The sequence below is a fragment of the Rhodofomes roseus genome, assembly GCF_022264815.1.
Source record: "Rhodofomes roseus strain CIRM-BRFM 1785 chromosome Unknown C8Q71scaffold_27, whole genome shotgun sequence".
NCBI lineage: Eukaryota > Fungi > Basidiomycota > Agaricomycetes > Polyporales > Fomitopsidaceae > Rhodofomes > Rhodofomes roseus.
The window spans coordinates 330,353-342,263 of NW_025952983.1; the positions used below are offsets into that span (position 1 = coordinate 330,353).

The 11,911-nt window shown below is 57.5% G+C and overlaps 5 protein-coding genes across 5 annotated transcripts; 4 read left to right on the top strand and 1 right to left on the bottom strand.

Moving 5' to 3' along the window:
- Positions 1–121: 121 nt before the first annotated feature.
- On the top strand, positions 122–1,538 carry C8Q71DRAFT_882767 (uncharacterized protein; the record flags this gene model as incomplete). Its single annotated transcript, XM_047928506.1, has 7 exons — positions 122–646; positions 708–784; positions 846–1,004; positions 1,073–1,123; positions 1,188–1,253; positions 1,318–1,433; positions 1,489–1,538. Exons 1-7 carry the CDS (start codon positions 497–499, stop codon positions 1,536–1,538), a joined length of 669 nt encoding a protein of 222 aa, XP_047774387.1. The 5' UTR covers positions 122–496.
- Positions 1,539–2,516: 978 nt separating this feature from the next.
- C8Q71DRAFT_310433 (uncharacterized protein) lies at positions 2,517–4,035 on the top strand. The gene is made up of 7 exons (XM_047917716.1): positions 2,517–2,883; positions 2,944–3,020; positions 3,070–3,228; positions 3,294–3,344; positions 3,406–3,471; positions 3,526–3,641; positions 3,712–4,035. Exons 1-7 carry the CDS (start codon positions 2,725–2,727, stop codon positions 3,759–3,761), a joined length of 678 nt encoding a protein of 225 aa, XP_047774388.1. The 5' UTR covers positions 2,517–2,724; the 3' UTR covers positions 3,762–4,035.
- On the top strand, positions 3,952–5,539 carry C8Q71DRAFT_310451 (uncharacterized protein). Its single transcript, XM_047917717.1, has 7 exons — positions 3,952–4,443; positions 4,506–4,588; positions 4,658–4,816; positions 4,884–4,934; positions 4,994–5,059; positions 5,135–5,250; positions 5,322–5,539. Exons 1-7 carry the CDS (start codon positions 4,255–4,257, stop codon positions 5,381–5,383), a joined length of 726 nt encoding a protein of 241 aa, XP_047774389.1. The 5' UTR covers positions 3,952–4,254; the 3' UTR covers positions 5,384–5,539.
- A 169-nt stretch (positions 5,540–5,708) lies between these two features.
- On the bottom strand, positions 5,709–8,137 carry C8Q71DRAFT_783298 (uncharacterized protein). The gene is made up of 4 exons (XM_047924969.1): positions 7,574–8,137; positions 7,353–7,492; positions 6,263–7,298; positions 5,709–6,197 (listed from the first exon to the last, which is right to left on the bottom strand). The coding sequence occupies exons 1-4, from the start codon at positions 7,973–7,975 to the stop codon at positions 5,946–5,948; spliced, it is 1,830 nt and encodes a 609-aa protein (XP_047774390.1). The 5' UTR covers positions 7,976–8,137; the 3' UTR covers positions 5,709–5,945.
- A 221-nt stretch (positions 8,138–8,358) lies between these two features.
- On the top strand, positions 8,359–11,772 carry C8Q71DRAFT_861963 (Spc98 family-domain-containing protein; the record flags this gene model as incomplete). The annotated part of the gene is made up of 10 exons (XM_047927970.1): positions 8,359–8,655; positions 8,705–8,814; positions 8,863–9,072; positions 9,131–9,205; positions 9,259–9,454; positions 9,504–10,782; positions 10,834–10,840; positions 10,891–11,009; positions 11,053–11,549; positions 11,605–11,772. 10 exons carry the CDS (start codon positions 8,359–8,361, stop codon positions 11,770–11,772), a joined length of 2,958 nt encoding a protein of 985 aa, XP_047774391.1.
- Between the last annotated feature and the right edge of the window lie 139 nt (positions 11,773–11,911).

The following is an 11,911-nucleotide window of genomic DNA, read 5'->3' on the forward strand; positions in this document are numbered from 1 at the left end:
CACTTCTCAACTGCCAAGCATCAGTGGTCGTGTGTCTCCCTCCTCGCCCTTCTATCTGTGGCCCGAATCTGACCGTCTCAACAGCGCTCAGTCGCGGGTTCGATGTCCCAAACGGGACTCAACATCCACCATGTACGGAGTGTGCACTATTCGGTCAGCAACAGAGACTAAGTGTGCACATGCTTACTGAACTTGAAGCGAGATGACGAAGAAGCCTCCTCAATTGAACACACCAGCAGCCACGCGGTCATGCCTGTCTTCTGTTCCGTCATCCTTCCTCCGACTCGATCCATATGATGACCTCCCGCGACGAGGTGCTATCACCATATGCCATCGCCGGAACGACGGAAGTATCGCACTTCCTCAGGTGAGCACTACTGCATGATACATAAATACTGTCCCTGCCAGTCGAGGGCCCTCAGCAGCATCGGCTTCACCACCCTTGCTCCTGATCGACGGCCCGCCTTAGGTTCCTCCGTTGCCAAGCATCTCCACCATGTTCGGCTTCCGTACCCTTGGCTTCGCCCTCCTCGCTCTGCGCGCATCCGCTGGACCCATTGCGAAGCGCGCTGAGGCGTACTACAACCCTGCCGACAATGGTGGCTCCATGCTCACCAACGCTGGCAGCCTCGGGGAACCTTTGAACGTCAGTGCCTTGTTCGTACATGCCGCTGGGTAACATGCTCAACGGTGCTATCCGTGTCCAGGTCATCGTCTCGGGCCAGAGCTCCCCAGACGTGCTCTCGTACGACGGCATCGTCAACTACGCCCGCGCGATCGGCTTGTAGGTACCCTCTGTTTAACCTCCAACAATCTCTGATTGGACATCCACGCCTCGCTCACAGCTCCACGGAATGCTTCGGCATCCACCTCGGAGGCCCGCAGAGCGCCAACCTGGGCGACGGCAACGGCTGGGTCAACCAAACCGCAGAGCTGCGCGAAGACTACGGGCACGCGAACGTCGGGACCTGCCTCGAGAGCGGGATCGGCGGGAACCACTTCAGGTGCGCGCTCCCATAACGTCCCGACGCTCTGCGATTGCGTGTTGATGCGCTATCGTTTCCGCACACAGGGTGTTCAAGCAGGATGGGGGCGACGCGGACAGCGGGGCGCTCTTCTTAGCGTCAGTGTTCTGATCACCCGTCTGTTCGTGATGTCTGACCATGTGCACTCTCTGCGACACACAGCGCGTCGACGGAAGAGCCGTCTACGGAACACCACACTATTATCCCGGACGGATACGACATTGGACGGTGCGTCCGAGGCCTCCCGCTGCCCTCGACTGAGTTGACACTCACATGCATGAATGTTCGTTAGAGACACGCTTGTTTCATGGGCGCTCGGCACGACGAGCTACGGTGGCGTCACGTACAGTACCACGGGCGAGAACGTCACGGGCCTGCTGCAAGCGGGCACGAGCGGCATCAACCACGGTGAGTATTCGAACAAACACTATGCTTGGATATGCTTGCTAACGAGGGAACGCAGACATTGCCATCGATGGTATTGTGACTGTGCTGACCGTTACGATCCAATGAGCGTCCATAGGACACCGGGATGGACACCCACAATCAAACTCGTGTCCTTTACGATTCTACGAAGTTACGATTGTAGGATACCTAGATCAGATATCTATACCCACCACGACAATCACAGAGCGATGGGCTGTGTGCTTGTGTACTGTATACGACCATTCAACCTGAGGACGCTAGGTGGGTGGCACAGATCAAGGCGCTACAAGGAACGTTTGCTATCGACGTCGTTCGACATACGTATACTTACGTGCGCAGTCCAACCCCAGGACTCCGTTTATGCCCAATTCGTCTTGATATTCAAATTCAGACCCTGGTCCGTTACGGTACAACGGCGCGTAAGCCTTCCGCGAAGAGGATGATTGCATATGGTGGACACCATCCTCCAGGGCCATGTACACATGCAACACGGGTCATTCCAGTCGACGGTTCCCGCTCACCATTCAGACATCCCGCAAACGGCATGGAAAGGCACATTTCCTGCATATGTGCTGCACGACGCAGATCGAGCGTGGGACGGAGAAGGACGTCTTCATGGACGCGTGACGCACGTCTATCAGCCTCCTGCACACGCCCTGCCGCCCACTCATTCGATCCCGGTGCTGTGCCTGTCGCCCAAAGACCATAAGTGCTGCGGTACTGAACTTCGCGTCTAATCACGAGCTGCGCACTGTTACGTGATCCCACTCACAGATCCTGCCGCCGGACAGAAACGCAAATGGGTCTACGCGCCGAGTGGAACGTGCACTTTGAACGTTCGATCGCGCCTGGGTACCAGAAGAAGAACGGCCGTATCAGGATCACGGCGCCGCGCTCAGTCCCTGAAAAGGCGTGTCGAACGTTCATCGTCGTCCCCAGCGGCCATGCGGCGAGCGACAGCTGAGGGTAGCAAAGCGCTGCAAAGGAGGCTCTCCTTCCACGATCGCACGCCCAGCCATGCGTCACAGCGATCACGCCTGCTTCCCAGCCGCTTCTCCGTCTCAGAAAGACCTCCCAGAAAGCGTGCCCCATATGTCGACCGGCACGGGCTGGGAAACTGCCTTGTTCGGCGATACATCGTTCGTAACGGTCTTCGTCTCCACACCTACCCACGTACGCATAAATAGCGCGATGCGTTGAAGGACTGTCCCCGCCAGCGTCGACATCCCCGACGTCTCAGGCTCCTCGTCCCCGGGTCTCCAGCACGATCACCATGCTCGCTGTGCGTTCCCTCGGCATCGCCCTCCTCGCAGCCGCCCTGCGCGTGTCTGCGGGCCCGCTCGCGAAGCGCGCCGCGGCGTATTACGACCCTGCTGACGACGGAGGCTCGATGTTGACTAACGCTGGCGACGGGTACGGCGAACCGCTGAACGTATGCGCCCAAACGCCACGTCAAGTGTGCAGAGCTGATGACGCCGCCGTGTGCTGCTAGGTCATCATCTCGGGCCTCAGCTCGCCGGACGTCCTCACGTACGACGGCTCGATCAACTACGCCCGGGCCATCGGGTTGTGAGTGGACGAACCCTACACATGCTTCATGACTCACCAATCTGCACAGCTCGACGGAGTGCCTTGGCATACACATCGGGGCCCCGCAGAGCGCGAACCTGGGGGACGGCAATGGGTCGGTGAACCAGACGATCGAGCTGCGCGAGGATTACGGCTCCGCGTCGGTGGGGACGTGCCTCGAGAGCGCGATCGGTGGGAACCACTTCAGGTGAGACGTCGATAGTTAACGTCAAGAGTGGCAGCACAGATGTTGACGGACGCTGTCGCGCGCAGGATCTTCGTGCAGAACGGGACCGCGGCTGACAGCGGTGCTCTGTTCCTCGCGTGAGTGATGTCGGCTCTCCTCGTACGCTAAGACTCACCTCGTGCGGCGCTTGTGATGCAGCGTCTCGTATGAGGAAGACGCGTCCGATGGGCACGACATCGAGCCGAATGGCTATGACATCGGGCGGTATGTGGACCATATATTTGAGCGTCAGATCTTGGCTGATGATCTGTACCACAGTGACGACCTTGTCTCGGACGCACTGGGGACGACGAGTTATGGCGGGGTGACATATAGTACGACGGCTGAGAACATCACGGGCTTGCTGTCGGCGGGCAGCGCGGGCATCAACCATGGTATGTCGGCTTTTCCATGCGATGCATAGCTTGAGTTTGCTTGACTGAACTGGTGATGCCTTGCGTGCAGACATATCGATTGACGGGATCGTGACCCTCTTGACGGTGACCGTCCAGTGAGCGCTCGGGCCGTTGGAGCGCTCGCGATGTATACCTTGTTGGATCTAATAGCATTGGGACTGTAAGGGGACAAGAGAAGGGATTCTGTGTGCAGGTCTCGGATGCACGGTGGTGGACCGACGAACGAGGGACCGGGTTGACGGGCGCTCTGGGCGTGGTGGCGTTGGGAGACACGTGTCTGGCGAGCAACGCGCCGATTCGCACGTTGATTGGCTGGTGGCCTGAGCGATCCTACTGCGGAAATGGGACGCTCTGTTCCTCAGCCTGCCTTCGATTCGAGAACATGTATAGCACGGCCGCCCCGCGACCACCCTATCCACCAGGCCGCCCGAAAATGGCGACGGGCTCTCTTCAGTTTAGCTTCGACTTCCCCATGCTTCTCTGATCAATGACAACGTCGCGTTCCTAATAAGACGGGCCTCGTGAGGGTCTGCCCCGCCATCTCCTCGCTTGTCTTTCCTCAGTGCCTGCGCACCGTGTGCTGAACGTTGAGATGCTGGCGGTCCTCCAGCTCGCCCTGCTCAGCGTAGTCGCGCTCGCATCGCCTGCTCCTGCTGACCTCGTCAACAGAGATGGCATCCAGAGCCCGTTCGCTGGCCCGCCCGTCGCCTACTACAACCCTGTCGACCTCGGGGGCACCATGTTCGACAACACTGGCAATGGACTCGGCGAGCCTCTGAATGTAGGGCATCGACCTGATCCAACAAGTCAGAAACCGACGCTGATGCATTCAATGGTGACTAGGTCATCATCTCGGGCCTCAGCTCTCCGGAACTGATTGATGGCGGGCTCGACGGAATCGTCAACTACGCACGTGCAATAGGGTTGTGAGTGCAAACGTCTGCATCATGATGCTTACAATCAAAACAATTGATCGCTTGTACTTGTCTCCTTAGCTCTAAGGAATGTCTCGACATCCACCTCGGCTCCCCATTCTCCGCCAACCTGGGCGACGGCCACGGCGCGGTCAACCAGACGATCGAGCTCCGGCAAGACTACGGGAGCTCGGAGATCGGCACCTGCCTCGAGAGCCTCATCGGCGGGAACCACTTCAGGTGCGAGCCCCATGCAGCTTCGCACGTGCGCAACAACAGGCGCATTATTGACATATTGTGAGGACAGGGTGTACATCCAGAACGGGCCGTTAGCGAACAGCGGTGCGCTCTTCCTCGCGTACGTCGCTGCCCTCACCCTCTGTCTAGCCACCAATGTTGACTGACCGACCTACCAAGCGTGTCGAAAGAAGAGGACGTCGAGACGGGCCACGACATCACCCCGGACGGGTACAACGTCGGGCGGTACGTGTCTTCCTTCCCTCCCCCCACCGCTCCCTTCAACATCGTGACGGGCTGACTTATGGCGTGTGTGGACAGTGACCAACTCGTCGCGCACGCGATCGGCGCGAAGTCGTTCGACGACATCACGTACTACACCGTCGCGCAGAACATCACAGGCCTGATGCCCGCCGGGAGCGCGGGGGTCAACCACGGTGCGTCTGCAGCTATCTAAGCGAGTCCCCACGCCGAGAATGCGCTGACTCGGTGTTTGGCGTTCGTGCAGGCATCGCTGTGGACGGTATCGTCACGCTTCTGACCGTCTCGGTGAACGCGCGCGCGGAGTAACGAAAGGGAGCATGGATTTCTCGAGGAATGTGTTTGGTGTGTTGATAACAGTGACGATCCGGTCTTGGAACTATACCCCGTCAGACAATGTATTGTATCGCGAAGCATATACGGTTATATCACATTGGGCACCTTACCCCGAATTTGTGGACACAATGTGCAGAACACTGTCTCAACCACAGGGATGTCATCGCCAGCGACGGATGTCAACATCCCGAACACCCCAAACGTTTGCATGTGTTAGTCGAGAAGCCCAAAAGACTCTAAGTGGACGCGGGCCGAAGACGAAGAATGACACACCACTCAACGCGCTCAAGACACCGACTGGAGGGTTACGGACACGAATAGTCAAATTGCAGGATGCGAGGTGTTGTACAATGGAACCAAGTTACAATCACTGTATGCATGGGTGTATCATACTATGCAAGGGAATCATTGGGGAGAAAACTGCGTGATGGGTCCGTGATGTCATCGAGTACAATGAAGGGCCTCTTCGAGAGATGTCTTCAATACTTTAAAGGGGAAGGAAAATGGGAGATAGAGGACGCATCCTTAATAACGCCTAATATTCCTCGACCCAGTCGTCCCACCTCAAGTCGTCATCGCTCGCTGCCGCCACAGTCGGCAGCATCGTCGCGTCCTCGTCCGCACCCTCGAAGTCGGCATGTCCGCCAGTATACCGGATCGCCCACTCGCGCTTCTCCTCCTCGACCTCCGCCACCGGACGGCGGCGCACACGCGAGAGGACCATGTCTAGCGCCTGGAAGTTCGAGTCGTCCGTCGCGAACTTGCGGTGCCTGCGCCCATTGATGTGCTACACAAGCCCCAGCAAACGCGATCAGCGACTGCAAAGTACAGTCACACGGACGGCGCACTCACCGACTTAAAATCCTCAAACTTCACGCGACAGCTCTCGCAATAGCCAGGCTTCACACCCTCCTCGCGCTTCGGCAGCCTCAGCGTATTAGTGCTACGGCTCTTGCGGAGCATGTTCGGCTTCTCTGGGATGTTCGGCGGCGGGCCCATCTTCTCCTTGCCCTCCGCGCCGCTGACCACTCTCCTAGACGTGACAACCTGCTGCTGCAGTCGCCCCCTCAAACCTGGCGGGAGCTGGAGGTTGCGGAGCGTGTTCGAGGCCGCAGACGTCGTCCCAGTCGTCGACGTTACGCCGACGCTGTTCCCGGACGCCGCCATGTACGCCCCGCTCGCCAGGTAGCCCGACGCGTTCGCGGACTGCATGTCCCCATCGCCGAACTCCGCGTCGAAGTCGCCGAGGCCGTCCACGGCCCAGCCGGCGTCGCCTAGACTTGCGCGCCGGTGGAGGTTGTGCATGGACGCGGTGCGGCGGAGGTCGTGCTGCTTCGCCATCGCCTGGGCTTGCCGCCTGCGTTCCTCCTCCCTTAGCCTTGCCTTTCGCCGCGCGCGCTCTTGCTCCTTCTCCTTGTCCATCCGGTCCGCGCGCTCCCGTCTTCGTTCTTCCCTCTCGTCGTATGGCACGAAAGGCCCACGCGCGAGGGGATGGCAATACAGCACCGGCCAGGATGGTCTTTCCTGGCCATCCCTACCTCTTTTGATGGGGTACTCCGCGGCTGCAATCGTCGCAAGCTCTTGCCGCATGTCCTCGACAAGCACGAAGTATGTTCCTTTCGAGAAGTATGTGAAGCCATGACGTTTCTGCGTCGGGTCGCGTTCGCTCGTCGTTCCATACGTGCGTTCCTCTTCCAACAAGCGCGTCAGTGGGCGGCTGCTCGCGGCCTGGCTCCTTGTAGACGGTGCCCGTGTGCTGTATGCTGCCGGCGCGTGACATCTGTCGAGGACACTCTCGAGCTTGGTTGGGGACCAGACTTTGATCCCAAAGGCGAGGGCCTTCTTCGCGATGCGCTCAGAGGCGGTCGTGGGCGCGTCACCTGTCGCTCTATCATAACATTTTCATGGGCACGATCTCCAGCACGATCATCCCAGCACTTACCGCCCTTTCAGCTTGATCGGACTGAGAAGTAGACTGGTTGTTGCAGATGTCGAGGGCTGATTGGAGTTCTCCTTCTCGGAGCCCTCAGCATCGAAGGTGATGAGGTGAGTGATGTCTTTGGAGAAGAAGTCCTCGACCGCCTATGTGCACAGAAGCGGAGCGAGCGTGAGCAACCAAATATAAGGTTACGTTCAATCGCTAGAGCGTATTCGGCTACTTACCGCACCCATGTGCCTCAGTCGCCGTTCCAGGTTATCCTTGAGAGCCGCCACATCGGGACTCAAAGTATCCAAGTCGAAATGGAACGTCCAGTTCGGAAAAGCACGCGTGTACTTAATCCTAAACTCCTCTTCGCGTTCGATGCGCTTTCGTTCCTTCTCTTTCCTTGCTTCTTCGCGGGGATCTTCACGGGTGGGCGGTGCGGGAGGTTGAGGCGCGGCCACGGCCTTCAACCGCTTCATGCTCTGCGATGACTCGTCATCCTTGTTTGGGTCCGGGGATCTTGCCCTCTTGCTGCTCGTAGACGCCTTCCGGGACATGGCGGCCGCCTGATGCGAGAGGGCGACTGAATGGTGCTGGGAGTGAGGTCGCATGGACAGCGGGTTGCGGGCAAGGGTAGCCATGGAAGGGTTGCGCGTCGACGTTGCAAACCTAGACGAGCCCTGCGACGGGGTATGCAAGAAAGGGCCCGAGGGCGGCGTGTATGCGAGGGGGACGGTGGACGGAGGGAAGTGCAGGAACGAGGCGTGCCCTCCTCCGCCACGGTCTTAGGCGCCCGAATCAACGGCACGCTCGTGATCAAGACGCGTTGTGTGACATATGGCTATGTGACTGACATCCGTGACCGCACGCGCCGCACAATCTTGTCTGCCACCACCGCGACGAGATCATTTCCAAGTCCGCCACAGTCGCGCGTAGTGCGTTTCTCGGCTTACCACCCGCATTATATTCCTCACAAAAATACACAGGGTCGGGTCCTCGAACCCGAACCTTCACAACCACTGAAATGGTAGAGCCAAGTCTTCCAGACCTTCCGGGTCCGGAAGTACCACCAGTGTCATTGGATACGCTGCCTGAGATACATTCGGGCTTCTTCATACCTCGTCTCACAGACAAACCGCAGAATCCTATCATGGATACAATACAGCTGGTGCAGCGAACACGCGAGCCTGTGTCGTATCCTCTGCCAGTCGAAGTCGCAGCCTTGGCAGAGGATATGTGGGCTGCCAGTGTCGCGGAAGCTCGCCGGAAGATCGAGGACAATATCTGGCAGCGAGTGGCAGCGGAAAAGAAATCCGAAACGGTGGGATACCTGTCATATATGTGTGGTGCATTACTGAGCGGTTCTGTAGCATCGTCTGATGTCTTGGGAATCGTTACGCGACTCTTTCAGCTCGCGGGCAATACCTTCCGCGTTTTTGTCGCAACAAGGTCCTCAAGTCTTCGCATCCGTGCGCCACTAGTACGCTCACAGATGTCGATTGTTGACTCAGCAACTGATGCCTGCTAGTGTCAGGCCCCAACTGCACGATCCCTGTAGGCCATTGGTATACGTGACTGGCGGCGATCTGTTGGAATCCTTGCGCTTGACACTCACAGGCGTTTCGTCTTCCATCCACATTTGGGATCCCCAGTTCGAGCAGTTCGCCTTGCGCGCCGTTCCGCGGGGAACGAAAGGGACCATCGTCCTGATTGGTACGGATGAGGTCATCAGCGAGAGGTGAGGCGGACATACCTCTAGTAGTTATGCATCACGACTCACGTCGTGTTTCTGATAGTATTCTACAGCGATTTCTGACGATCGGGACCTTGATGCGGCGTCTAGAAATTCTGATACAGGCTCACGGGACCATGTGCGTGCACAAGCTATGAATCTATACTCATGCTCACGGAGAACTCCATTCAGTCGTGGGCGCACTGACCAAGCCACCTATTCATTTATACATGCACTTTCTTCAGTGCTTGACAATTTACGGGAACGACTGGCCGAACCGATGGCCCCGGATGGTATCCCTGGAGCAGTGCTTGACTTCGCCGCAGTATGGATGCGATACGCTGATGCAGAAGAAATATTGCAAGCGCTTGGAGTTCTCTGCAACAGAGTGCGTGTTTATCTTCTTGTACTTGCTCACCTCGACGAATACAACTCAGGAACTGCATGTGCCACCTTCTGCATATGTCCGGTTGCCCACAACTGCGGCAGAGCTTCTATCCAAGGTCTACCGCCAGCTAGATGAGAGCCTAGAGGATCATTCGCCGCATGCACTAGCAGCAATACTGGCCTTCATCCTGACTGTTACCTCCAAAGATTATCTCCGACAACTCGGCCAGTCAGTCGGGTATAATGCGTCGGCTGCACCCAGCACCGATGCGCATAAATATGACGCAGGCCTTTATGACACTGGTCAATGGGAGGAAGAGCCTGCCGACGAACAGGACGAGACGTTCTATGACGATGAGCAGACCGATGAGCCCTATCCAATCTTCATTCAGAATACGCTAGCCAATGCCTTCCCTCGTGCAAAACGGTCGCTCAAGCTCCTCCGTGAAGCACAGCCAGATCATCCACTATTACACGTGCAAGACGATCAGACAGAGCAACCTGATATCCATTGGTTCTGGACAGATGCGGAAGTCGCCGCCGCTTGGTTTGGGCGCAAAGAGATCGTGAAGCCAGACGACTCGCGCGCGCAGAATCCTGGCCAATCATCGAAGGTCGATCCTCCTGTTCAAGAAAGGGAATACAAAGACGAGCTGAAAGAATTCGCTCTCTTCGACCTGACGCCTGGTCAACATCTCGATCTGCTCGCACCGTCAACGTCCAACCTGGACCCCAGGGAGGTGGATGACCTACAGTCATTCACCAAGTCTTTTCCGTCCTCTTTTCCGCCGTTGACCCCAAACCTGTCACATCTGACGACCCTTGTCCTATCTCCTCTCACTCGCCACATGGAGGCACTATCGGCGGCGCTGGTATCCCTGGTCCTCTCACCCATTGTTCTGAATCTCCCCCTGCACCTGTCCATTCTCCGCTCCTATCTCCTACTCGCTTCACATTCCTTCAAATCGAGGCTCTCTTCCGCGCTGTTCTCCGACTCCGACGACCAGCCAGAGTTTGCGTCGAAGGCATCTGCTGCGAGTCGCCGAAGTGCGGAAGCGAGTCCGCCACTAGCAGCTGGTCGCTGGGCAGTGGGCCTGTCGCCTTCGTTGACGGTAGCTGCCCTCTGGCCACCGAGTGTCCCGGAACTGAGCTTCCATCTGCGCACTGTGATCAACGACTCGTTGCAGAGTTCAAATGGATTATCGCCGGAGCGGTCAGGAAACTCTCCGATGCACGAAAGCATTGTACATGAAGCCGAATACCGTCTGGGCTTCGCTATCCGCGACCTGCCGACTGGCACAGGCAAGGAAAGATGGTTGGATCCTTTATGTGCGTCCGACGTCCTCTGAGTTCTGCATTGTGGCTGACGCGTGCTTGTAGCCATAGAGTGAGTCGCCTGCGAATTCCCGCCTGACGGCTGTTCTAATGTCGTCGCAGAGCTCTAGACTTCTTATACATGGACTACAAGCCCCCGAGACCTCTGCACGTCGTGATAACGCCAGACGTGCTCTCGAAGTATCACCGCATATTTGCGTTCAACCTCAGGCTCATGCGAGGTGAGCCTCCTTCACTTGTCGTCTTCTCCTGATGCCATACCAGATGATCCCTCGATAGCTGCGAATGCTATGGCGACAACATACAGAATGACCCGACGATCCGCATCGCCTCTATTCCCGACCCTGTCCCAAACCAACAAGCTCCTCCTGCACGCCCGCTTCGTCGCCAATGCGTTCGTAACGGCTCTGTCCTCCTACATCTATGACCGCGCCATCGGATTCCGATTTGACGCCTTCCTCGCCAAGCTCACGGTTCCCGTGGATGGCACGGCGGAAGCGGAAAGCAAGCCACAACACGGCTTTTCCGACGTCTTCGCATTGGCGGAATACCACTCCGCCGTCCTCGATGATATCCTCAGCGCATGCCTTCTACGTTCTGGGCAGAAGGCAGTAGGCGACGTGTTACGAGGATGCCTCGAACTTGTCCTGGAACTGGCCGTGCTCGCTGGCGACCGCTATCGGGGTCGATTGGAGGAGTACCAGGCGGCGCCCCTCCTTGAGGATGTCTGGGAGAGGTTTAGGAAGAAGATGCTGACTCTGGTACGCCTCGACTACCGTTTCTGCACCTTCACGCTGTCCTAACAGGTGTCCTCAGATCAAGGTCCTCAGGGCTCTCGTAGACCGAGGTTCTGGAACCTCACGAGAGGCCGTGGAAGACGTTGCAGCGCAGTTAGCGAATCTGTCCCGTTTGGACGGAGTGACAGGGAGCCTCCACGACCTTGTTACCCGCCTCGATGTCGCAGACTGGTGGATACGCAAATGAATTATACCCCACATCCCACACTCTGTACATTGATCACACCGGATGAACGACGCGTGAAGTGGTATTCATTATTCCCGAAACGATACATGACAAGTAGGAACAGTACAGCGAGCTAGGTTGATGGTGTGAGAGATTATCC